The 22,360-nt window shown below is 43.1% G+C and overlaps 2 protein-coding genes across 2 annotated transcripts in view; one reads left to right on the plus strand and one right to left on the minus strand.

Moving 5' to 3' along the window:
- Positions 1 to 4,569, plus strand: part of Slc27a2 (solute carrier family 27 member 2) — a 52,425-nt gene extending 47,856 nt beyond the window's left edge. Inside the window, exon 10 of the mRNA XM_071608238.1 lies at positions 1,534 to 4,569. Coding sequence (XP_071464339.1) covers positions 1,534 to 1,560 — 27 coding nt within the window. The 3' untranslated portion in view covers positions 1,561 to 4,569. The remainder of the gene's footprint in view (positions 1 to 1,533) is intronic.
- Positions 1,846 to 22,123, minus strand: Hdc (histidine decarboxylase). The gene is made up of 12 exons (XM_027926252.2): positions 22,010 to 22,123; positions 20,044 to 20,216; positions 16,688 to 16,801; positions 15,472 to 15,594; positions 13,149 to 13,283; positions 12,790 to 12,933; positions 12,292 to 12,358; positions 10,914 to 11,076; positions 10,731 to 10,821; positions 7,021 to 7,119; positions 2,728 to 2,829; positions 1,846 to 2,598 (listed from the first exon to the last, which is right to left on the minus strand). Exons 1-12 carry the CDS (start codon positions 22,038 to 22,040, stop codon positions 1,852 to 1,854), a joined length of 1,989 nt encoding a protein of 662 aa, XP_027782053.2. The 5' UTR covers positions 22,041 to 22,123; the 3' UTR covers positions 1,846 to 1,851.
- Between the last annotated feature and the right edge of the window lie 237 nt (positions 22,124 to 22,360).

Below are 22,360 nucleotides of genomic sequence, written 5' to 3' on the forward strand. Positions count from 1 at the left end.
TACCTGAGGCTCAGCTCTTAGATCAGAGTGGCTCAAAGTGCAGGCCCCAGGAAAGGCAGAGCATCAGGATGCTTTTTACTCCTAGATATTCACATCAATTAACCACTTATATTTATTTCTTACACACATTGTGCTTTACTATAGCAAAATCACAAGTGATCCTAAAGAGTAGTAGAACACTGCTTCTCAAACTTGTGCATCAGGCTCACCTGGAGGTGCAAAATGCTTCTGACCCACACTCACCCGTTTGACAAGCAAGTTAATCTAAAGCAGTAGTCCCCAAATGATGCTGCATATTAACATCAACATCACCTTTAATCCCAAAGATTAAAACTAAAATCTCATACCAAGTAGACTAAGATTTCTGGGAGTGGGAGCCAGGGACCATTTTTTAAATACCCCCCAGGTGATTCCAGGGTAAATCAAAATTCAGGGATCAGTGATAGAGAACAAGTGGCAATGTGAAGCTTTAAGCTCTTAACAAAGATTCTCTCTTGGACCAAACTCTAGCCAGGCTCCTCTGAGCCCTCTTTTCAATGAGTCCTCAATCTTGGCCTATGGACACTTGAACAAACTCTAACCTAGTGTCTAACAGGTCAAGGTTACATCCTTCAAAGGACCCGAGACTTCCCTGAAGTTCTCACCTAAGAAAATTCAAGCCTTCCAAAAAAATTTACCACTAGTTTCAACTAACATCTGAAGATAAGGCCCATGCCCTGTCGGTGGCAGGGTAGGACCCTAACTTTGATAAGGACCATTAATAAACCCAGGTGCATTTCATATGAACCAGCCCGATACCTACTTTTTGTAACTATTTTACATTCCCGACTCTACCAAGTTCCTACTGGCACCTATCCCTTCTCCCTTTAAAACGTCAATTACTTCTGTACTGCCTCAGGTTGAGTTCAGTTCACACTGGACTCTTTTCCCTATTACAATAGTTTATTGCTAAGTAAAATTGTCCTTGCTACCTTAACTAGTATATAGTTTTCTTTTATGCTCTTCATATAACCAATTTTAGAGCCATTCCCTATGAATTAATCATAGCAAGCTGCCCATGAGCATAGCTTTTTTTTTTTTTAACTATAAGGTCCAGAATAAAGAAAAAATGTACAAGTTACAAACCTAGAGATGGGACATTTAAGTGTACTAGAGGACTAGAGTTGGTCTGCTGGACAGTGAGCTTCTGATCAAGTACAATCCTGAACTGTTCTGTAGAGTGGAAACAACATGAGCCCCATTGAAAAGAAGAGGACCTAGTTTTGTCCTTTTAAAGCTCTGGGACCAGAAGCCAGGGCTTTCTTATTTATAAACATCATGCCTGACTCAGAATTGATGCTTTTAAATACAAGTTGCCTGACTTCTTCACTACCAATGGTTCCTCCACTGTTTTCCTATAATTAAATTCAAATCTTCAGCATCCTAAAAAGAAAAATCTATGAGGTTGATTCATTTATGTTCCAGGACATGCCCTGGTTAGTTCATTAATGTTTTAGTAGTCAATTAAGTCACACAGGGTTTGCTTTGTTTCAGGGAGAAGCACAATTTATTTCTAAATAATATTTCATATCACAAGTTGAACCACAAAAGACAGAAGCCGTCTGTCAGTATGCAATCCTCAATTCTTTCTGTCTAATGACCTTCTGGAATCTTCTGGATTATGCTGATATAAACTCTCCATTTATATTCCACCGTGGGCTATGAACCCCTATGAGAACCTGATCAAAATTATGGACTTTCTCCCAAGAAAAATGCACATACACATAAGCACACAAACTCTGCACACAATTTGAAGGGGCTCAAAGACTCCCTGAAACACACACATCCTTAGACTCTGGCTGAAGACCCTGTCTACACCATGGCCTGCAGAGGGCAGCAGGGCAGCTGGAGCCCACATTGAGAGTTGCATTCAGGAAAGCTGGGGACACTGTAGAACTTGATTAGCTTCTTGAAAGCACTTTTCTTCAGGAGCATCATCTCTTCTGGAAACCTGGAGAAGATTCTGACCCTAGAGGAGCCCCCATTCTTCACAGAGCCATCAGCAGGCAGTGGCTTCTGAGCACTCACGGGCACACTATTACAACTGAGGGACCTCACTGTCTTCTTCTTATTCTGCACAGACAAGTAACTGAACAGAAAGGAGGACAGCTTATGCTTGGTGGCATCTGGGGCCTCTTCTAAAAAGCAGTCATCAAGTGGGTCCAGCAAGGTTTCTATGCGGCAGCTGTCTTCCCTTCTCACAGGACTGGCTCCCACACGCTGAGGCTGTTTGATGATCTTCCTGGCCTGGGCTGGGTCATCTCCTGCCTCATTGACAAACTGAAGGGACATTCCACTGGCCATGGCTCTGGAGCCATTGGTTTGAGGGATGAGGTTCCTGACCATGCGGCTTGGTTGGGAAGTACAGTGCTGACTCAGGATGAAAGTAGCAGCATCTTGAATGAGCTTCCAGTCTCTCAGGATGTCATCCTTGGTGGTAAATTGGGATGTCACAGTGAAACGGATGATCAACTTGTCCTGGATAGTGGCTGGGATGAGGAAGAGCTGGCCAGCTTTGGCTATTTCCTTTAACACACTTTCTGTGAGACAATTAGGTCCCTGTTTGAAGGATAAAGAGAAGTCTAGATCACATCCCCTTGTAATCATCTCCAGAAACCCAATGTCTACATGTCCAAGAGATTCAACAACTCCAGAACACTGAAGAACATCATTGGAACATGGCATTACCTTCAGACGAAAAACCACCAGGCCAAGGTGCCTCTTGGCAGGAATTTCAAAGAAAGGGTCATTTCTGACTAGAGATTCAAAATATTCAGCCATTTCTGTACCCTGGAATGGTGAATGTAGAGAAAAATGAGGTTAATAATCAGGCATAAACTTTCACATCACGAAACAGTTTAAACCGGTGACACCTTTGAACCATGGAGACCTAAGTGGCTTCTGCTTGCCTCTCTTCTTCATGTGATCTCACTCATATTGCAAGCTGGAAAATCTCCACTGGTTCCCTTGGTCCTGTCACATCAGACCCACCTGGAGAACTTGTATCTCAGGGCCCTCTTTCAAGTCATCCCCAGAAACTAGAATCTATGGGCTTTGTTATTCAAGCAATCTGACCTCCTGTTCTGGAGTGAACACTTCTTAAGGGGCCAGGGGAGCAGACAAGGGCCAAAACTCTGTGCTCATAGGCAGGTGCCTCCTTCCACGGCACAGGTTCGCAATGGCCCAGCCTCACCCTAAACCTACATGTTTTCTTTGCCAACCTCTTCACATCTTGAAACTCAAATGCCCTTTCATCTTCCTTTTTTCATTTTTTCATGTTTTATTGGTGCATTTTGGTTGTACATAACGGTGGCATTTGTTGTCACATATTCATACATGCACACAATATAACAATATAATTTGGCCAATATCATTTCATCCTTCTTTTTCTAAATTCCACAAAGAACATTATTTTATATATCATCCTAACCTACGGAGCAGAAAAACCTTTGTACATGGCTTAACGGTAGTTTCTGCTTGGGTGAGATGATGAAAATTTCCTGAGTTGCACAACATTGCAAGTACACTTAATGTCACATTAAATTGTCCCCTTAAAAATGCTCAACAAGGTACATTTATGTTGTGCATATTTTATCACCGAAAAAGTTAAAGATTTTACTATGTGTTCATCCTTCACTGAAGTTTGTGTCATCTTTTAAAATTTCCTATTTTTTTTTAGTTTTTGTTTTTACCTAGGATTATTAACAAAATGAAGACAAGACTTCCCTTTTCTTTAATTTTTAAAAATTCCTCCAAGCATCCAGAAGAAAGGCAATAAAATATCTGCTAAGTGGTTCTGTCCCTTGGAACTCACACCTGCTGTTCTATTTTAGAAGACAAGAGATTAGCTTTGTCTTTGACCAAGAGGAAACCCATTCCTCTATTTGTAGCAATTTTCAAAACCCCTTTCTCTCTCCATTGTGTGGTCTGTTGTAGTCTTAAACACCACCCCAAGAACTTCTCCTTTGTAAGTTCTAAGGCTGTCTCTCCTAGGGAAAGTACACTTCTAATTGTTTTCTAGCTGTCTCTACTTTTGCATTTCATTTTCTAATTTGATCATGAGTCTCCTCTCCAGGCCCATTTCCACCATTTACCAAGCTTGATATCCTTCTGAGTAAATTTTTCTGCAACATAATCAAGCACCATTAAGACAGCTCAAGTGCAGACCTGGAATCAGGCTAAGAACAGGAAGCTGATGCTCTGGAGCAAGAAAAGAGACCCAGAAACCATCGTTGTTCAACCTCCACAGTTTCTAGGAGAAGTCAAAGGAAAGTGACTTTCCCAGCCGCCAAGGGGTGGAAGGCAGGACTCCTGGCTGCCTTCTCCCAGCATGCTCTGCTCCTTCCTGCAATGCATGCTGTTGACAATAAGACAGAACAGAGGCCAGGGGAGAGGCGAGAACATCACAGGCAGCGAGTCCACCACCAAAGCCCACCTTTGTGGGCAATGAGATCAGAGCTGCACACTCCAGTCAAGGTGCACAAAGCCCAGCTCCTACTGCTTTTTATAAATAAAGTTTTCTACAACACAGCCAGTCATGCCCATGTGTTGTCTATGTTGGCTTTGTGCTATGACAGAGACAGGAAGTTACAACAGAGACTGTCTCTGTATGGCCCCCAAAGCCAAAAATAATTACCATCTGGCTTTTCAAAGCAAAAGTTTACCATCCCTATTGGAGGTGATAAGAAATGTTGGTGGGCTGGGGTTATGGCTCAGAGGTAGAGCACTCGCCTCGCACCTGCAAGGCCCCAGGTTCGATCCTCAGCATCACATAAAAATAAATAAATAAAATAAAGTTATTGTGGAAAAAAAAGAAATGATGATAATGATGACAACTTGTTAGAAAAGGGAGAAAATAAAAAGAGGGGAAGAGGGAGGAGCAGGGAATATCGAGTACCGAACTGCCCTCCACCAAGAACTACATATGTATACTCTTATTTAATTCTCACAATAAACTTTTGAGAGTGAGATTATCATTTTCCCATTTTATAAACCAGGAAGGCAAACATAGGAAAATTAAGTAATTTTTGGCACAAGGTCACCAAATACTGAAATGGAACTAAAAATCAAACCCAGATCCCATTCTCTAAAGCACAACTATGTAACAAAGAAATACAAAACTTGGCTTTATGTAAAGACAAGAGCTTTGCATAGGAAGAAATGGCCCAGAACACTGACTAAAGGACTTGTAATTGGGAAGCTTGAAATAAGATCCCAGGATTTTCACTCTTTTTTTTTAAAGAGAGAGTGAGAGAGACAGAATTTTTTTTTTTAATATTTATTTTTTGGTTTTGGCAGGCACAACATCTTGGTTTGTATGTGGTGCTGAGGATCGAACCCGGGCGCACGCATGCCAGGTGAGCGCGCTACCGCTTGAGCCACATCCCCAGCCCCCGAGGCTTTTCACTCTTGAGCAGGGCAAGCACTATCTCTGAGCCACACCTAATTAGGGTGACCACCACAAGCATTGTTTTAAGAATCTATTGAAACAGTCTATTTAAAAAAAAAAAAATAAGACATATGCAAGTAACAATAATTATAATCAATTTAAAAAAATAAAATTAACTCATACAAAACAACTTTTGTTTTGATTCTAGCCCCTACTATGGTGAGACACTGAGCCTTGGGCTCAGACTCTCATTTGAGTCTGAGTATGTGACCCTGGGAATACCAAGGAGGTAGAGACCGGAACAAAAGGAATACTCAGGGACTCTCCGGGAGGAAGTGGAGCTTGATCCATGAACAACAATTGAGAGGAGATGTCAATCCAGGTAAAAGGTACCGGTGAAGGTACGGGTGGCCTGGGCATGGGTTTTTGGATGGCTTCCTAACATGCCCAAGCTGAGGTGGAAACTTAACTGATAATCAGGCCCTTGGCAGGCAGGCCCAGAAGTGTGGACTGATGTGGCAAAATAGATGGGAACTCAGAGGCTGGGCTGGCAAAAGGCAGCATTTAGAGAAGGTTGACGGCAGCTACACATTGAACATCCAGTCTTAAGTTGTAACCAAAGAATTTTCCTAATTATTTGTGACCTCTACTGCCTCATTCCCCACCCATTACCCTCTGACCTTGAGGATCGAACAAGAGTATGAAATGCCAAAAACCCCTCAGTTTACTGGTGGCAGCTTATAAATTAGTGTCCACTGTTGATTACAAATGTAAAATTACAAACATTAGGACCAGTCATAGTTACTGCCTTGACCTCTTCATTTTGTTTTGTTGTTGTTGTTTGAAAGAAGTAGCGATTCCCTAGTAGAAAGGTAGAGAGGTAAAGATTTGCCTCATGACAAAAAAAGAGTGTTTTTGGATTGACCCTGCTGCTTTTATCAATAGCTCTGTCTTTCACATAGGCTCTTGAAGACCTTTAGCTGCTGGCTCAAGCTCCTTAAGTCCCACCTCCTCCATGAAGAATATGCATTTCTCCCTTATCTCTGTGTCCCTTTCTTAGCCCAATAATTTTGTAGTTATTTAATTGAATTGGAATAAATTGTACCAAATATGCCTTCAACAAACAGCTGTTAACACAACCCAGGGAGACATATTACAGATTTGGTGGGTCTGAAGAGCTACTTCAGGCATAACCATAACAACAATTAAAATTTTCAGCCAGGGCGATTCCAAAAAAGATCCTACCTTGGCCATCCACACTGCTCTTTGATTTACTTTCTTTTTCTCTGCAAACCAGGCTCTCAAGCTATCACTCCCCAGTGCTCAGTGACAGCAAAAGGCATGGTGAGACATTCAGCAGAGAAAACAGGCACCAGAGAGCCCTTAGGCTGATATTGTGCTCAGTGCTTCTCCAGTTAACAAAGATAGGGCCACCCTGAATAATCAAATCTCAGGAGCCCCTGTGTAGTCCCAGACACCTGAGCCAGACACCAATGGCCCCCTGGGTATGTCAGTAAAGCAGAGCAGAGCCTTCCTCCCCAGGAGAAAACACAGCAAGATGGGTTCAGCACCACAGCGTCCATGCTACATACGTGTCTGACATGTGCTTGAAGATTCTTCACCCCGAAGGACCGAATCACAAACCAGAGTTTAATAGAGCGAAACCGCCGGCTCAAAGGGATCTGCCAGTGCTAGAATTAAAAGAACACAGTGCTCACAGTTAGAGACAAGGGTGTCTGTTCCCTTGGACACTCTTGGGCATTATCTGTTGCTTGCCCAGCCCTCAGGGATGGACACTGTCACCATGACTCCTGAAGCTGTTGCTAAGGAGCAAGCCAAAGCAAGTTATCCAAAGGGTACTCCACTGATAATGGTGGCCAATAATTCCTTGTCCAGCCTCAGGACAAGTGAAAACTCAGTCCATAACCTTGAACTAATGAGAAGAGCACTTTTCTTTTAATGCTGTTTTAAATATCTCATCCCAGTCCAGAAACTCAAGATAGAGGAGATATATTTTTTTTCTGTAAAAGAACTTGTTTCATGAATAAGGTGTTCTATTTCTGTTCCAACGAATTAGATAACAATTAAAAGTGGGGTAGTTACGAGCTCAGATACTGGCGCCCCGCAGATCTGGGTGTCTCCTCCAGCTTAGCCACTGACGAATTGTGTGAGCCTGGGCGGAGACACTTCACTGCTCATCCATGAAACAGAATGGACAGCAGTTTCCAGGGAAGTGGTACAAGGAAAACAGAGGGCAAAAGCTCAGCGGAAGTTGTCAGTGAGGATTGTTATTAGATAATAAACTATGTGAGCTGCCAACTCACAGCAGTATTTCTATCTAGAACCAACATATTACTTATTTAATCTCACTGCCCTATCCTGACTTGTGAGATTCCTGTGACCTCAGGGGTATCACTCAAGCATTCAGATTTCAAATGGGCATCCATCCAAATCTCTGTTTCTGTTAGACTGAAATTGACCCTTTGTTCTGGTGATGGAATTCAATAGGGCTTAAAGTTCAAAGTTGCAGTTACCATAGGTCTGACATCTTCCAAACCAATTTCTCAGATCTGAAAACAAAGTAAAGAGTTTGGAAAGTGCTTATTTATTCTAACGTGTAGTGGGGTTTTTAATAACCTATACCTCCACTGTCAGAAAGCTTCCACCACAATTTTTAATTTGCTAAAAAATAAATATTTGGGGCTGGGGCTGGGGCTCAGTGGCAGACTCACACATGTGAGGCATTGGGTTCGATCCTCAGCACCACATAAAAATAAATAAACAAAATAAAGATATTTTTTAAATGAAATAAATAAAAAATAAATATTTGTCCTGTCAAATATTTATCTGCCCATCCATGGAATTGCCAAATCCTCACAAATGTCCTCATCTTCAGCCTTCAACCCAGTTTCCTGGGTTAGGCACTGTGGGGACATTACTCCTGTGTCAATGGACTATATTTCTCCTGCATGAAAATATCAAATTTTGATTTCCAAACAAAACTCTCATCACGTGGAGGAGCAGCTTGAGGACCTCCATTAGCCAGCAGAGGGCATCAAAGCTTGGAAACAAAACGAAATTTCTGTAGCAGGGAATGCGTCTACTCCACCTCTTGTCCAAAGAACGGACACTCAAGGAGAATAAATAATGAATGCTAAGCTAAGAGTTGTCTCTAAAAACATTCTGGTTTCCAGGTGGTTATGGCCAATGGAATACTTTATTTCATCAGCAAATTAACAGGGAAAGGCAGAGACGATTTTAATTTTGACTTCTTCATAATCATCTTTATTCCCAGTTGTTCTTCTTTTGTCACTCTTCCAAAACCAATTCATACTGGCTCAGAAGGGTGGCTTGACCCAAGAATTTCTGTCAGCTCAAGACATCTGAATTTACAAAGGCTGATGTGGCTCTTTTTTAAGTAGTGACCTTCCCCAGCCTCCTCTGTGTCCTTTCAAGGTTTTGTCAGTCTCCACTGCCAAGGGCAAGACAATGCCCCATCCACTGGGGCTCACTATGCTATTGGAGGGAAAGGAAATGAACAGGAGGGGAGTTTTGCTGATGGCAGAGGGACTGATTTTAGGTGATTCCAATGTCCCAGGAATGCACCACTATTTCTGGCTCATCTCAGAGCAGGGATGAGCTTCTATTTAAAACCGCAGGCACCTGGCTGCAAAAGAGCTTGGGGTCTGGGTCAGAGCCCCTGTGAGACCCCCAGGATCACAACAAAGATAGCAGCTTCAGTGTTCTCAGAGTTTCTTCATAGTCTTAAAAATTAAATCCACAGGATTCCAGATGGAGGAAGAACAAGTATAAAGTAATGCTTTTTGGATGTAGAAGGTAAAATACTAAGATTACCATGGACCAGCACGTGGAAAAGTTTAATTTAGATTTTTCTAAGCTATCTGGAAAAGAGAGAGTACTGTAAAAATCTCCAAACTGGTGGGAATGAACCATAGGAAGATCTTGAGATACTCTGATAAATGAACAACAATAACAAAAAGCTAACATGAAATTCAAAACGGACAAAGGCAAAGATAGTGTTCTTAGGTTATGGTGTTCTTAGGTTAAAATCCACTTTTAGGAGAATGGGTATTGTTTTGTGCTCAGGAACAAAACTTAGCCGTAAAAATAACTGTGTGGAATTTTTAAATTTTTTAATTTGAATTTTTCTGAAAACCCACCAAAAAAGGGAAGTTGAGATGTCCTATCTTTATTCACCTCTAGAGGGTCTTCTCCTACCACTGCAAGTTTACTGCCTGCAATTCCAATCAAAAACCTTCACAGATCTCAAGCAAGCATGAACTGGTCTAGGAGAGAACAACCCTATAATCAAGTGATGATAGAGCTCATGTGCCTGAGGCCACCCAAGTTAGTGAGTGGAGAAGCCATGGTTCAAACACAGGTAATTTGGCTTTAGCACCTACAAGCTTAATCACTTTGCTGTAGCCAATCTCTGCAGCTCAAAAGAGATTTTAGGAGTATTGTGACTACTGTTTATTAAGCATTTGCCACACAGGTATTGTGCTAAGCAATCTATATGTAGATTACCACTTAAGCCTAACAATACCCTATGACAGTGGTAACACTGTTGCCATGTCATAGACGAGAAAGAGCTCAGAGAGGTCCAATAAGTTTCCTGAAGGGCCACTGCTGTTATGGAATTCCAAACTAAGATCCCTGCATTCTGCTTCACAGCCTCCTGTTAGCTATGCAATACATAATGTATATTGTTTACATCCCTGAATGTGAGTTTGGGAGAGTGGAGATGCAGGCAGTTGAGAATGCCAAAAAATGCCTGGAGACATCCAGAACCTCACAAAGGGCACACGTGTCTCGCCATATCACAGAGCTCCCAACAGTGCCTCTGTCAGGCACAACGACTAAAAGCAATGTAAGCAAGGAACCTCTTCCCCACCCAGGGAAATGCTCCATCCCTCCCTGCTTGGTAGTGACTGAAAAACATATTATCCAAGATGGAGAAGAAGGATTGACCCACCTGTAGTAGGGAAAAATATTTCTAGGAATAAAATTTTTTAAAAAAAAAACCACAGATATTCAGGAAATGTGCATTCTGCCTCAAAATTTGCTCTCCTTTTCTAGGGTTTTTAATAGTTTTCTGGGTTACATTCAATATACTCATGCACAAGTTGAAATCAAAGGAACACAGTGTCAGTATTATGGGATGAGCTCAAAGTGTTCTGCCTCCTGAAGGGAGCCAACATGCAGGAGGACTTTAGGGGTCAGAGGCAGCCAGTTCCCACCTCGGAGGTCACAAGCTGCCCTCCCTCTCCTGGGTACTCACCATGAAGTCAGTGGCAGCACCAGAGTTGGCATGCCTGAGGTAGATGGGGTTCACACTGAAGGTCTGCTGCAGCTTGTACTTGTCCTTGACCCTGGGGGTTTCCAAATGGGTATAAGTGTCAGAGTTCTCTCCAAAGGAAACAAGGCTCTCCCATGTGCTCAGAGCTTGGCTGACAACACTCACCAGAACCCAGTACAGTCAAAGTGCACCATCATCCACTTGGAAGGATTGAAGGTAAAAGAGTCAGCATACTCAATGCCTTTCAGAAATCCCCGGAACTCAGGACACAGGAAGGCAGTGCCTGCATAAGCAGCATCGATGTGAAGCCACAGTCCCTCACTGGCACCTGAGGAAGTAAATGTGACCTGCTGGAGAGGAGGCATGAAGTAGGGAATCGAAAGACATCTCTCACTTCACTCAGCTGGATGGTAGGCAAAGGGAATAGCTGGGAAAGGATGATGTGCTTGGCTAAATGAGCCATCAAAGTGCATGCAGATGGAAGGATGGGGTGTCAGTGTGAGGGAGAGGGGCTGAAAGAGGTGTCACTGCCTCCTAATGGGAAAGTCTACTAAAACCTCACCCTGACCTTTTTCTCACATTGGACAGAGGACCAACACCCCCTTGGCTTCAATCTAGAATATCCTAGAACAACCAACTTCCCACTATCCCAGAAAGCAATGTTAATGCATCTAATACAAAGGCTAGAAAGATGGCTCTCTTTCTTAGTGGGTATCTCTGTTGTGGATTAAACAATTATATTTGGGTTTCTTCTCTGCCTTTATCTCTCACATGGTTTTCCCTACCCTACTCTTTTCTTTTTCTGAAGCAGAATAGAAAATATCTCCCTGTACCTCATTTGCCCTGTTTTTTAGATACAGCCTGCTTTAGGTAGATTTCAACACACAAGTGAGAGAATGAGAAAACCTGAGACTCTCAGTTATAGTTTGGAACTTGAATGACCCCAAAGGTCCATGTGTTAAAGGTCCACAGAGTGGCCCTCTTGGGGGGTAGTGAGACTTGTAAGAGGTGGGGCCTTATGGAGGTCTTTAGGTCATTGGGGGTGTGCCCTTGACAAGGATTTTGGAACCTGATCTCCCACTCTATCCCTTCCTGGCTTGTGATGGGGTAAGTGGTTTTTCTCCACCATGTGCTCCCACCATGATATGCTGCTTTGCCACAGGCTCAAAAGGGACAAAGCCAGCCAATCATGGACTGGAAAATTCAAAATTGTGAGCCAAAATAAATCTATTTTCTTCATAAGTGAATTACCTTAGATATTGGTTATATTGATGGAACGCTGACTAACATTCTTTCCTGCCATTGTCTCCCAGGAGAAGATGCATGATGGGGCAACTCTAACCCTTGTCTCACCACTAGGAAAAGCCCAGTGACCTGGGCTGCCTGGGAGTATCACCTTTGGTAATTCTTCCCATGTCCTCAAATTGACCAAAGAGGCAGGGAGAATAAGTCCATAGAGTTGGTTTCAGGAAATATTTCTCACTCTAGAAAATATTTTTAAATGTATTCCTTGTTTTCTTCACCACATGGGGCATATACTTACAGATGGGGCCCAGCTCTGACAGGCAGTCAAATGCACAGACCCCAGTGGTCCCTAGTGTTGCACAGACCTGGAAAGAAATGAAAGTCAGTTATCTGGGTAGGGTGGGTCTGAACAAAGATTTCACCACACACATTACCTACCATATGCATCCTACTAGAACAATGTGTATTTCACATTGTGTTTTAGCACAAACTAAGAAATATATTTTATGTAGCAATTAGTCCACATATACATGTGTATTTGAAATAAAATTTCAAAAAACAGTTCATACTCTGGCTGTCTAAATGCATTTGGATGTTTTCTATTTATTTTTAATGCTAGTCACAACAAATTTCATTTCATCACATATCGATGAATAGCAATCATAACTTGTAAAACAGTGTATTTGAAGACTCTTCTGCTCTGGTTTGCAGCACATTACTTACCTGAATTCTGCCCAAATTCCTTGCTCACATCCATGTTCTACCATTCTAATCTTAAGGATACATTCTGACTTACAAAGACAGGCACCAAGCCCCGCTGCTTGTCTTCCTCAATGGCTTTCTGAAGAACTTCCCCTCGAAGTGAGAAGTTGTCATCCACAGGTAGAAACTTCATCTTCACAAGGGAAATCAAACCAGCCTTCTCCACTGAGGAGTGAGCCTGGAAGGACCATGGAAACATGTTAGTAAAGAGTCTTCCTGGAATCAAGTTCAAATGGTCGAAGCTTGGCTCCCCCTAGAGATCCTGGAGAAAACCTCTGGGCCTGAGCTACCCTGAAGCACAAGGTGCTCATGTGCTAGAAGAAAACTGCTTACAGACTAAGGCCCTGGAAGCCAACCACCAACCTGAAGTTTGTCCTGTGTCAGGTAACTCACCTGGTCAGAGGCATAGGCGATGAGACGGGCATTCAGAAAGGACTCGTCGGCATCAGGCTCAGATGTTTTCATTTCCAAGATTTTGTTCTTCCTTGCAGCCAGCAGGGCGATCAAGGTAGATTCACTGACTGTGCTCTGTAGTGGAAGGATTACCAATGGCAGCCTCTTTCTATGTCCTCTTGATAAATTTTCCAAATTAAGTAATTTCCTCTGTTTATGTGTACATAACTCCTCCCTAAGGGGCCCTCCTTCTCCCCAACCCCTATTTTGCATTCTAAAAACAAATTTATATCTAATACCAACATCCCTATTAGAGAGACCAAAAAGAGAATGTTCCAGAAACCAAAAAGAGAAAGTTCAAGTTTGCTCCCTGTGTAAAACTTATTTAGTACTCTTTTGGGCTGGGGACCCACTCAGTGGTAGAGCCAATGCTTAACATGTGCAAGGCCCTGGGTTTGATCCCCAGAATGGAAAGGAAAGAAAAGAATAAAAGATAGAAAACTCTCAAAGGATTAGGTATGGAGATGGAGGTTGATTCCACAGGGATATTCCAGAGAGAGGGTCCTGGCTTATGTGAGAGGCTGGCAACTTTGACCCTGCTTTTGTTGTCAATGACTATTGTGACCTTGGGCTAATATTGCCCCTCTGTAAGATTCTTTTTTTCATATATAAAATTAAGAGCATCCATTTAATTGCCTTCTGGGATGGGAAGGACCAGACAATATCCCTCTGGGCATGATTGTAGGAATACCGAAGGCCAGGTAGGCAGCTTCTCAGGATTCTATGATTCCTGATCATTCATTCACATAGTCCCTGGTATCTTTGCTCCTTGACCTATAGCTGATAGAATCCTGCTAAAGAGCTTTTCAGACACTGTTATGGCCAGGGAGTCAAAGTTTCATCAAAAAACAGTTCATACTCTGGCTGTATAAATCTCTCGTGGACCAGATTCCACGAGAGAGTCAGTGGCTGAAAATTACTCCATAACAAGGAAGCCAACTTAATACTAATACCACCTTCCATCTGTATCCCAATTCACAGTTTATGAAACACTTCCTGTTATCCTCCTTGATCCTCACAACACCTCTCTGAGATAATTATGATACTTCCGACTATTGATAAGGATAGTGATGCTCAGATCAGTTATCTCAAGTTCACATGGCTAATGCACACAGGAGAGAGCATGGTTTGAATGGGAACAGGCATGGATTTGAATCCTCATTTTCCCACTTACCATCTGTGTGGCCTATTTGAGCTCTCTGAGCTGCAGAGCTCTTATCTCAAAAGTTGGAAATGACACTATATACCTACAGGGTTCCTCAGATGATTAGATGTAAGATCATGTAAGTAGACATTGTGCACATTCTCCCAGATATAATATATGAAGTTTCAAGTATTTGCTAACAACCCAGCAGGTCCACAACCTGCAGCTGTTTTTCTTTCTTGTAAGGTTACAAATTTAATCCTGCTGCAAGGTTGGAGTGAGAGAAGCAATAACTTAGCTGGCAAATGGAGCCAGTGAACTTGCCAGTTCTCTCACTCAGTACATTATGGCTCTTTGTATCTAATAGGAGAATTTATTTAATACCACGCCAACTCTTTAGGAAAATATTATTATCTCTAGATTATAAAACCAGGAAAATTACAATAGAATTTGAGAATTTGGGGATTCTCAAAGGCCTCAGAACAAAGACCTCTTGAATGCCAAGGGTTCATAGATGCAGATGGACCTAGCCATGTGCATGGTGTATGGGAGGCATCCAGAAAGCTCCACGCTGGGCGGAAAAAAAAATATTTGAAGAACTATCATTTGACACATATCCCAAAAACAGGATCCAAGGGCAAGGTTCCTCACTCCATGTTGTTAATTTCCCTCCCAGAGATTTCCCCAACCTGAGGTGGGAGTGGGCTCTCCTTGACTTCTCTCTTCCTCTCTTATCACAAGGTGTAAAGTGGGACAACAGAGAGGAACTGTCCGATTATAAACTAAGAAATTTGAATTCAGAAATAATGGAAGTGTGATAATCTGTGTTGCCTTTTTAGTCTCTTTCAAAGAAAAAGGAGAGAAAGTGGTGAAGGTGGGAGCAGCAGGTAAATGAAATGGAAGATGAGGTGGCCCTAGTGGCGGCTGGGGTGGAGGCTCAAGCTATCTCAACGGTGCTGTGGCTGAAGATGTTGTCAATCAAGGAAGTGATGTTGGTAATAATGATGGTGGTTAGGGTAGCCCGGGGAAACTCTGAAGAATAGGAAAATTGCTGGGGAAGGGCTGGCTTTTCTTTGACTACTTAGCCCCTGTGCTAGGTAGAGATTGTCAATGCGCCACCTGCAAGACACCTCCCCCCTGGCTGCCGGGATGGTGATGTAGGAAGTGCTCAGGGAGTCCCAGCATTTTTGCCAGCCAGTCCATGACGTTCATCTCCAGCTCTGTGCATGCAGGGCTGGAAGCCTGAAAAAGGGAAAGAAATTTCATCTGCACAGACCCAAAGCACTGAGACACCCCCACCAGCCCCAGAGCCACTTCTCTCTGCCTATATCAATGGGAGCCTCCCTAGAGAAGGAGTCAGCGTCAGGTCCGGTACCTGCCCTCATCCCACCCTCTGCCAAACCAAAAGGGAAAAGAATATGGGGCATTGGATTCATTTTGTCCTCAATGACAGATTCTCCAGGGCTCTGTGAAGAAATTCCTAGAAATTATTCGTTTGGATTTGGTTCCCTAAGTCCCTCAAAATACCCAAGAAATACTCCAAAGCCAAAAGCAATGTGTTCTGACTAAGAAAGTATAGTATTCTCTCCTGGAAAATATAGTGATATAGTGCCTTATAGGTTTAAAATATAGTTTTTTAGGAGGATTTTGGCACAATTTAAAGCTAAGTAATGATAGGTGCAGTGGTGCATGCTTGTAATCTTGACCACTCAGGTTAAGGAAGAAGGGTCTCAAGTTTGAGGCCAGCCTCAGTAACTCAGTGAGGATCTGAACAACTTATTGAGATTCTGATCCTGCTCAAAATTAAAAAATAAAAAGGGCTGGGATGTAGCTCAGTGGTAGCTCATTAGTACCAAAATAAATAAATTAAATTAAAAAATAAAGCTGAGTAGTGCTGAAGGAATTATTAAGGGAAGTCTGAAGACATTTCTCTAACTCTTTAAAGACATGAGCTTGGGGGAAGTTGTGACCCAACTGGCGTCAAAGTGCTTAAAGGTCACAAACTGTAACAAGAACCAGATCTCAGCTGAAATCTCATCTGTGTCTCTATACTCTGTGTGATCCTGGGAAGATAAGTTACTTAAGCCTCAATTTCCTCATCTACAAAATGGGCCAGTACTTGTGATTCTGTTGGATTGAAGGATTAGAAGAGATAATTCATAAACAGATTAAACTTAAAGAATATTGCCATTATTCATGTTTTTACGTGGCACTCCATTTTTAATATTTGTCTTGGACTCCTCTTCAGAGGCCTGTATAAAATATCTGCCCTATGATTCTACCCACCTCCTGAAAGGTCCCCAGGTGCCAGTAGTTACCCGCCACTGCTACTCACCCAGGTGAATCCTAAGCAGTTGATGGCATCGGCCAGCATGTCTCCCAGCAGGGATGGCCAAGAGGTAAGGGCTGGGTAGTAGGCATGCATGTGGGGGCTCTGCCAATGTACCACCTAGAGGCAGAATATGCACACAGTTGGCATCAGGAGGCATTTCTAGGAGGCTTTCTTCCTCCAGAGACCCTCCCTGGAAAGGGGAAACAACTCTAGAGATGGGAGAACACTTTTAAGATAGGTGATACAACTCAACAAAAATAAGACGTGTTCATTGGTATTCTTTAATCACCCACATGCCTCATATTCTAAGCTAGGCCATCAGTGGAGCCTTGGCACATACCAGAAAGAAATATGCAAAATAAAATTGTCTGTATCAGTTAGGTTGTGGGATTCTGGGTAGTGTTCACATTGATCTCCAATGTTTATCCCCCCTGTTGCTCCTGCCCAGTAATACAAAGAAACTCTAAAAGAGCAAATTGCTTGTCTCATCTAATTTCCTGCAAAAACTTGTTTTATGGAGCATTGAGCTCTCTGGGCAGGCAGTTCCTACAAGGGGGGGTCAGTGTGAGTAGATTCAAGGCTGTCCTTAGCTTTCCAAGAGGGAAGTCAGGAGAGGAGAGGACAGGGAGGAGGTGCCAGCCAAAGGGTAGGGAAGGCTAACCTCCAGGCTAACTCCTCCGCCCACAATAGGAAACAGATATAAGGAGGAGCTGGCCGGATGTGGAGGGCCCCTGCCCCAACATCCCTGATGGTTCATCTGCCTCATTAATTATCTAATCTCTCCTCATCTCACTGCTCTGTAAGCATGCTTAGTTCATTTCTGCATTTGCATCTTTGAGCAAGGCTGTTTCCCTTGAAGGGAAAGCACTTCCATGAAGATATGGCCCTTCCAGACCTGCTAATTCTTAGAAAGTTATTCTTCAGTTCCTCCGCATGCCCTTCCGGACCTCCCACAGCAGACCTCCTCCAGCCCATGAACCTCTATAATTCTAGATGTTTCCCCTGCCAATAATTTATTAGATAACATCTTAGAGTGTCATTCTGTTGTTTAGAGTGTGTGAATTTTTATAATCCTCCACGAGTAAAGACTGTGTCCTAGACAGTGTGTGGAGTAAAAGGATAAGATTTAAGTACAAGGACATAGTTTCTGGTTCTACTGCTGCCCCTAACCAGCTCCTTGTAGATTTACTGTGAACTAATGAATTTAGGCTCCAAGGTCCTGTGTTTGACATCTCCCCCACACACACACACCTGCCACCCACTAATGTACCTCTTTTGAGATACATTTTTTAACTTTTTTTCTTAAAGGTGTTCTCAGAATGTGTGCACAATTCAGTCCCCATACAACCAGGACCTTCTCTTGTACCTCCCTTAACATCAGTTTCTCGTTATAAGGGATGACCCTTAGGGACAGATGGCAGCACCAAGACAGGAACCCCCAAGTTGCCTGGCTCCAGAGCCCAAACACCTAAGCAGAATGGTGTCCTGCTTCTTCCATGGGCTGCTCTATCTTCCCCTATCTAAAAGTAAATGAAGGTTTTCAAACCAGGATGGAATTAAAGTAGAAAGGAAGTTTTTCTTCTCTTAATATTAAGGAGGTGACAGGAAGGAAAAAAGAATCCAATTTTCAATGAGGTGCTGACCAAAATGAGAAAGCAAAGGGCCAACTGCTCTCAGGCCAATTCTCAGAGGATAGTATAGCCTATGAGATAAAATCAAAGATTGGACCCTCATTATCGCTGTGCTTAGTGACAGTATTTTGGAAACCCCAGAGAAGGGTTCCCACCTCCTAGGCCTATCAAGAGGTAATTATCTGTCCTTACAAGATAAATGAGATGAGATAAACCAGAAGAGTCCTTATCAAAACAGACAGACCCCCTGTCCAGAAATGAGCCTCCTTGGCCACACCTCCCCCCAACTGCTGGGATTTCTTTCCATCAACTGAATCAGCTCATTTCTGGCTCTGCTAACGGTTGCTTTTTCTCTCCCTCAGATTACAGTTAGTGCCTCAGCCGATTGCATTTTACAAAATGGAACCTGTGAGATAATCTTATCAGGGAGCTAGCCTTTATGGTAAAGATTCACTGATATTGACATTTTCAAAAGAGGCTTGTAAAATAGACAATAGTAAAAGAGAGGTGAGTATTTGTCATTCTGCAAATTTGCTCTTGTTTTCTGAGTTTGAATATTTTCTCCTTTCTGCCTTCAAGCACATTTCTGGAATCTCCAGGCATCTCTGGAGATTCATCATCTTGGGATGATGGAGATGATTCTCAAGTCAGTGTTGGGAAGAGCTTCTAGACACACACACAGGTCAGGACACAATGACCCAAGCAGAGGGAGTGAGCCAAAAGCCTAGGTGTTAGGGGAATTACTGGGGTGTGGTGCTGGGGCCAGGTTCAGCCTCTCCTTGCTCAGGAGGCATCATCACAGTATAGGATAAAGAGCAGAGCCTTTGGTGTAAAACTGGCCTAGTGTGAACTCCTACATCTATCCAGTACAAATTCTATGACTTTGGGCAGGACAGTTAACTCCTGAGAGCCTGCATTTCCTCACCTGTCAAACAGAATCACTGTGAGGATTAAACTAGCTGACATATAGCCCAGCTGGTACAGTGCAAGGACACCTGGGGCAAGTTCTTCACCCTGGTGGCCAGGGATGCAGAGGTTGCTACCCAGAACATCAGCCAACTCCCACCTCTTCTCTGGCCTCACCAGCAACATCCCAGGCTGCTCCCTCCATCACTGAGTATCAATGATTCATGGAAAACTCATTCACCAACAGCTCAATCACCAGACCTCCCTGGTAAGAAGGACATGGTACCCACTCTACAGTGGAAAGAGGGGCTGAGAGGACCCCTCAGCTACCTGGGTCTCCATCCTGACAGCTAGGGTGCCTTCAGTGGATCATATTCCTCACTTTCTTCCTTTACTTTGGCATGAACTCAGATACTAGGTAGGAGAGTCCCTGGCTCTGCCTATCAGGGCCCAGGGACTATTTCCAGCCTTCTGTCTTCTGCCTTGCTATCTGTATTTCTTCTTTCCCTTCAAATAAACTTTTTATTTCTCATACCATTCCTTTAGATGCCCATTCCTTAAATTGGACTATGCCCTGAAATACAGTCATTATTGTCCCCGGCTACACACTCAACACTATAGGCCATCCCTGGTGTCAGAAACCTACCCCCAGTCAAAGTCCTGGCCCTCCACATGCCCAGAAGATGGAGGTGGATATTGGTGGAAGTAACAGAAGGATGCATTCTCATCCCAGACTGACCGAAGGCAGGTCTTTCTTCAGGCCACCACCCACCCTGTATGCCCCCAAAATCCAGAGTCACCCGTGTGGTCACTATATCTCACCCCTGGCATGATGATTCGCTCAATGTCCCCAAAAATGCTGTCCCAGCTATCAGGTTCCTCAGGCGCACTTTCAGGCAGCTGGGCTCGAAGGTAGCCAGGCTGCACATCTGGGGTCACCCGCCTCTCCCGCACAGTGCTCAGGTACTGGCAGATGTAATCCACCATCTCTCTCCCTAGAAGAAAGCAGAGAAACCAGGGTCGTGTCCCCTGACTGGCCCTGGCCAACTTGTGCCCATCCCTCTTGGATTGGGATCAAGAGAACGTGGTGAAAAAAGAGATAGAGTCATGGACCAGGGAGGAGTCTGATCCCAGTCATGCTCTTATCTTCAGAATTAAAAAAAATATATAAAAATAAAAGAATGAGGGAGAAAATGACTGATGAAGAGGATGTGTGAATAACAAAATGAAAAAGAGGAGAAATCTCTAAAGTACAAAACTCTAGCTCCAAAGTAAAATATTTTCTCTTCCCCTCATTCATTTATGTCTCTCCTGCCTTTGTTTTCTTCTCAGAACAGAATAGCTATGAATTCTTTACCTTAGAGGTTCAGTAGGCTTAGGAGCTCTTTGTATTTAAAAATTGTTATACACAAGCCAGGCACAGTGATGCATGACTGTAATCCCATCGGCCTGGGAGGCTGAGGCAAGAGGATAGCAAGTTCAAAGCCAGCCTCAGCAACTTAGCAAGGCCCTAAGCAACACAGCAAGACTCTGTCTCTAAATAAAATATTTTTAAAAGGTCTGGGGATGTGGCTCAGTGGTTAAGTGTTTGTTGGGTTCAATTCTTGATACAAAAAAAATGTTATACACACATGTATATACACAGAGTTTCTCTCCCTTTCTGTGTGTGTTTATGATTCTCTCAATATCCATAAACCTTTCTTAATACAATGTAGACTCCTTTTACCCCTGCAGAATAAAGGTTTTGTTTTGTTTTAAATGGAGGAGACAGTACCCCATTTCTTCCCTCTGCATCAGCTCATGAAGTTCTTATAAAGAGAATGAGCCCCAGAAAATACTAAGGAATCAAAAAGATTTCAGCACTTTTCTTTCTGCTCTCCTGCAACCCTCTCAAAGCCCAGGGGCTCTGGTGACTTCTGAAGTGCCCCACCAGAGGTCAAGAGCTCTGGACCTACCTTCCCCTTGTCAGGCACAGTATAAATGAACTTGTGTTCCCATCACAGGATAAAGTCCACAGCAACCTGCTCTGAGCTCAATATGCCTTGGCAAAGCAATCAAATAAGCTAATGCACACTGAAAAGTGTGCATATTGATGGACACTTAGTCAATTATCTCCTGGGGGACAGGGAAAGCTGGATTTTAATATAAGACAATAGTGTATAATAAAGGAATCTGAGGCAATGCAACCCAGTAGTAGAGATAAGAATATAAAAAATTACAGTGATAAAGATATGCAAAATTCTCTTAAAAGCAATTACCCACTTCCCCTCTAAGAAAACCCAGGCCTGGAAACAGGGTAATAATTTGGTTTTGCTCTTCATATGAGTATTGATACATGGTGGGCATATACTAAATACTTAGGGAATGAAGGACTAAATGAAAGAACAGTGTACATGGGTTCACACATAGAGAAATGAATATTAAGAGACAAAATTTTGCAGTGACTATAAAATACTGAAATATCAGGGAATGATAGCCCTGCATCTAAATGACTTTCAGAAGATAAATAACCCCCTTTTCCCTCTATTTTGTGGAAAAGTTGAAAGAAAAAAAAAGTCAAAGGTAATATGGATATCCATGAGAGTGGGTAGATGAGAGGGAGAATGAGAGAGAGGTTTTCATCTCTGATCTCATGTTCCTTTTCAGAGAAATTGTTGCTGAAGCCAAGCCTCAAAACTCAATGCTAATGCTCCAGTCAATTGATACTACAAAACCTAGGGCCACTCACCAGCAGCTGCCCCTACAGAAGTGACAATGGGGAAGAGGACCAGGGATACCCATCACTCACCTCTCTCTCTGTACTCCTCAGGCTCCATCATCTTCCTCAGGCTCAGGCTCCTTCTCACAGGGGAAAACACAGGAGATGGACAGCAACGTGAAGGAGGGAAGCAGCCCAGCTTCCTGCTTGCTGGTCCCGCACACTCCCTGGCAGCCAGAGTAGGAGCCTTATTTAAAGGGTTCTCCTTTCTTCCTCTTTAGCTCCGCCCCCCAAAGTCCTTTCCTCTAGGCTTAATTAATTTCACCCCTTCTTTTCGATAAAAGGCACTTCTCAATTAAACAGGGCACTTAACAACCCAAGCCTGCAGACAGCATCCAGGTAGATGTGGAAAAAGAGCCCTCAGTTCCTTCTGGCCCTGGA

The sequence above is a fragment of the Marmota flaviventris genome, chromosome 2 (genome assembly GCF_047511675.1).
Source record: "Marmota flaviventris isolate mMarFla1 chromosome 2, mMarFla1.hap1, whole genome shotgun sequence".
In the NCBI taxonomy this organism is placed as follows: domain Eukaryota; kingdom Metazoa; phylum Chordata; class Mammalia; order Rodentia; family Sciuridae; genus Marmota; species Marmota flaviventris.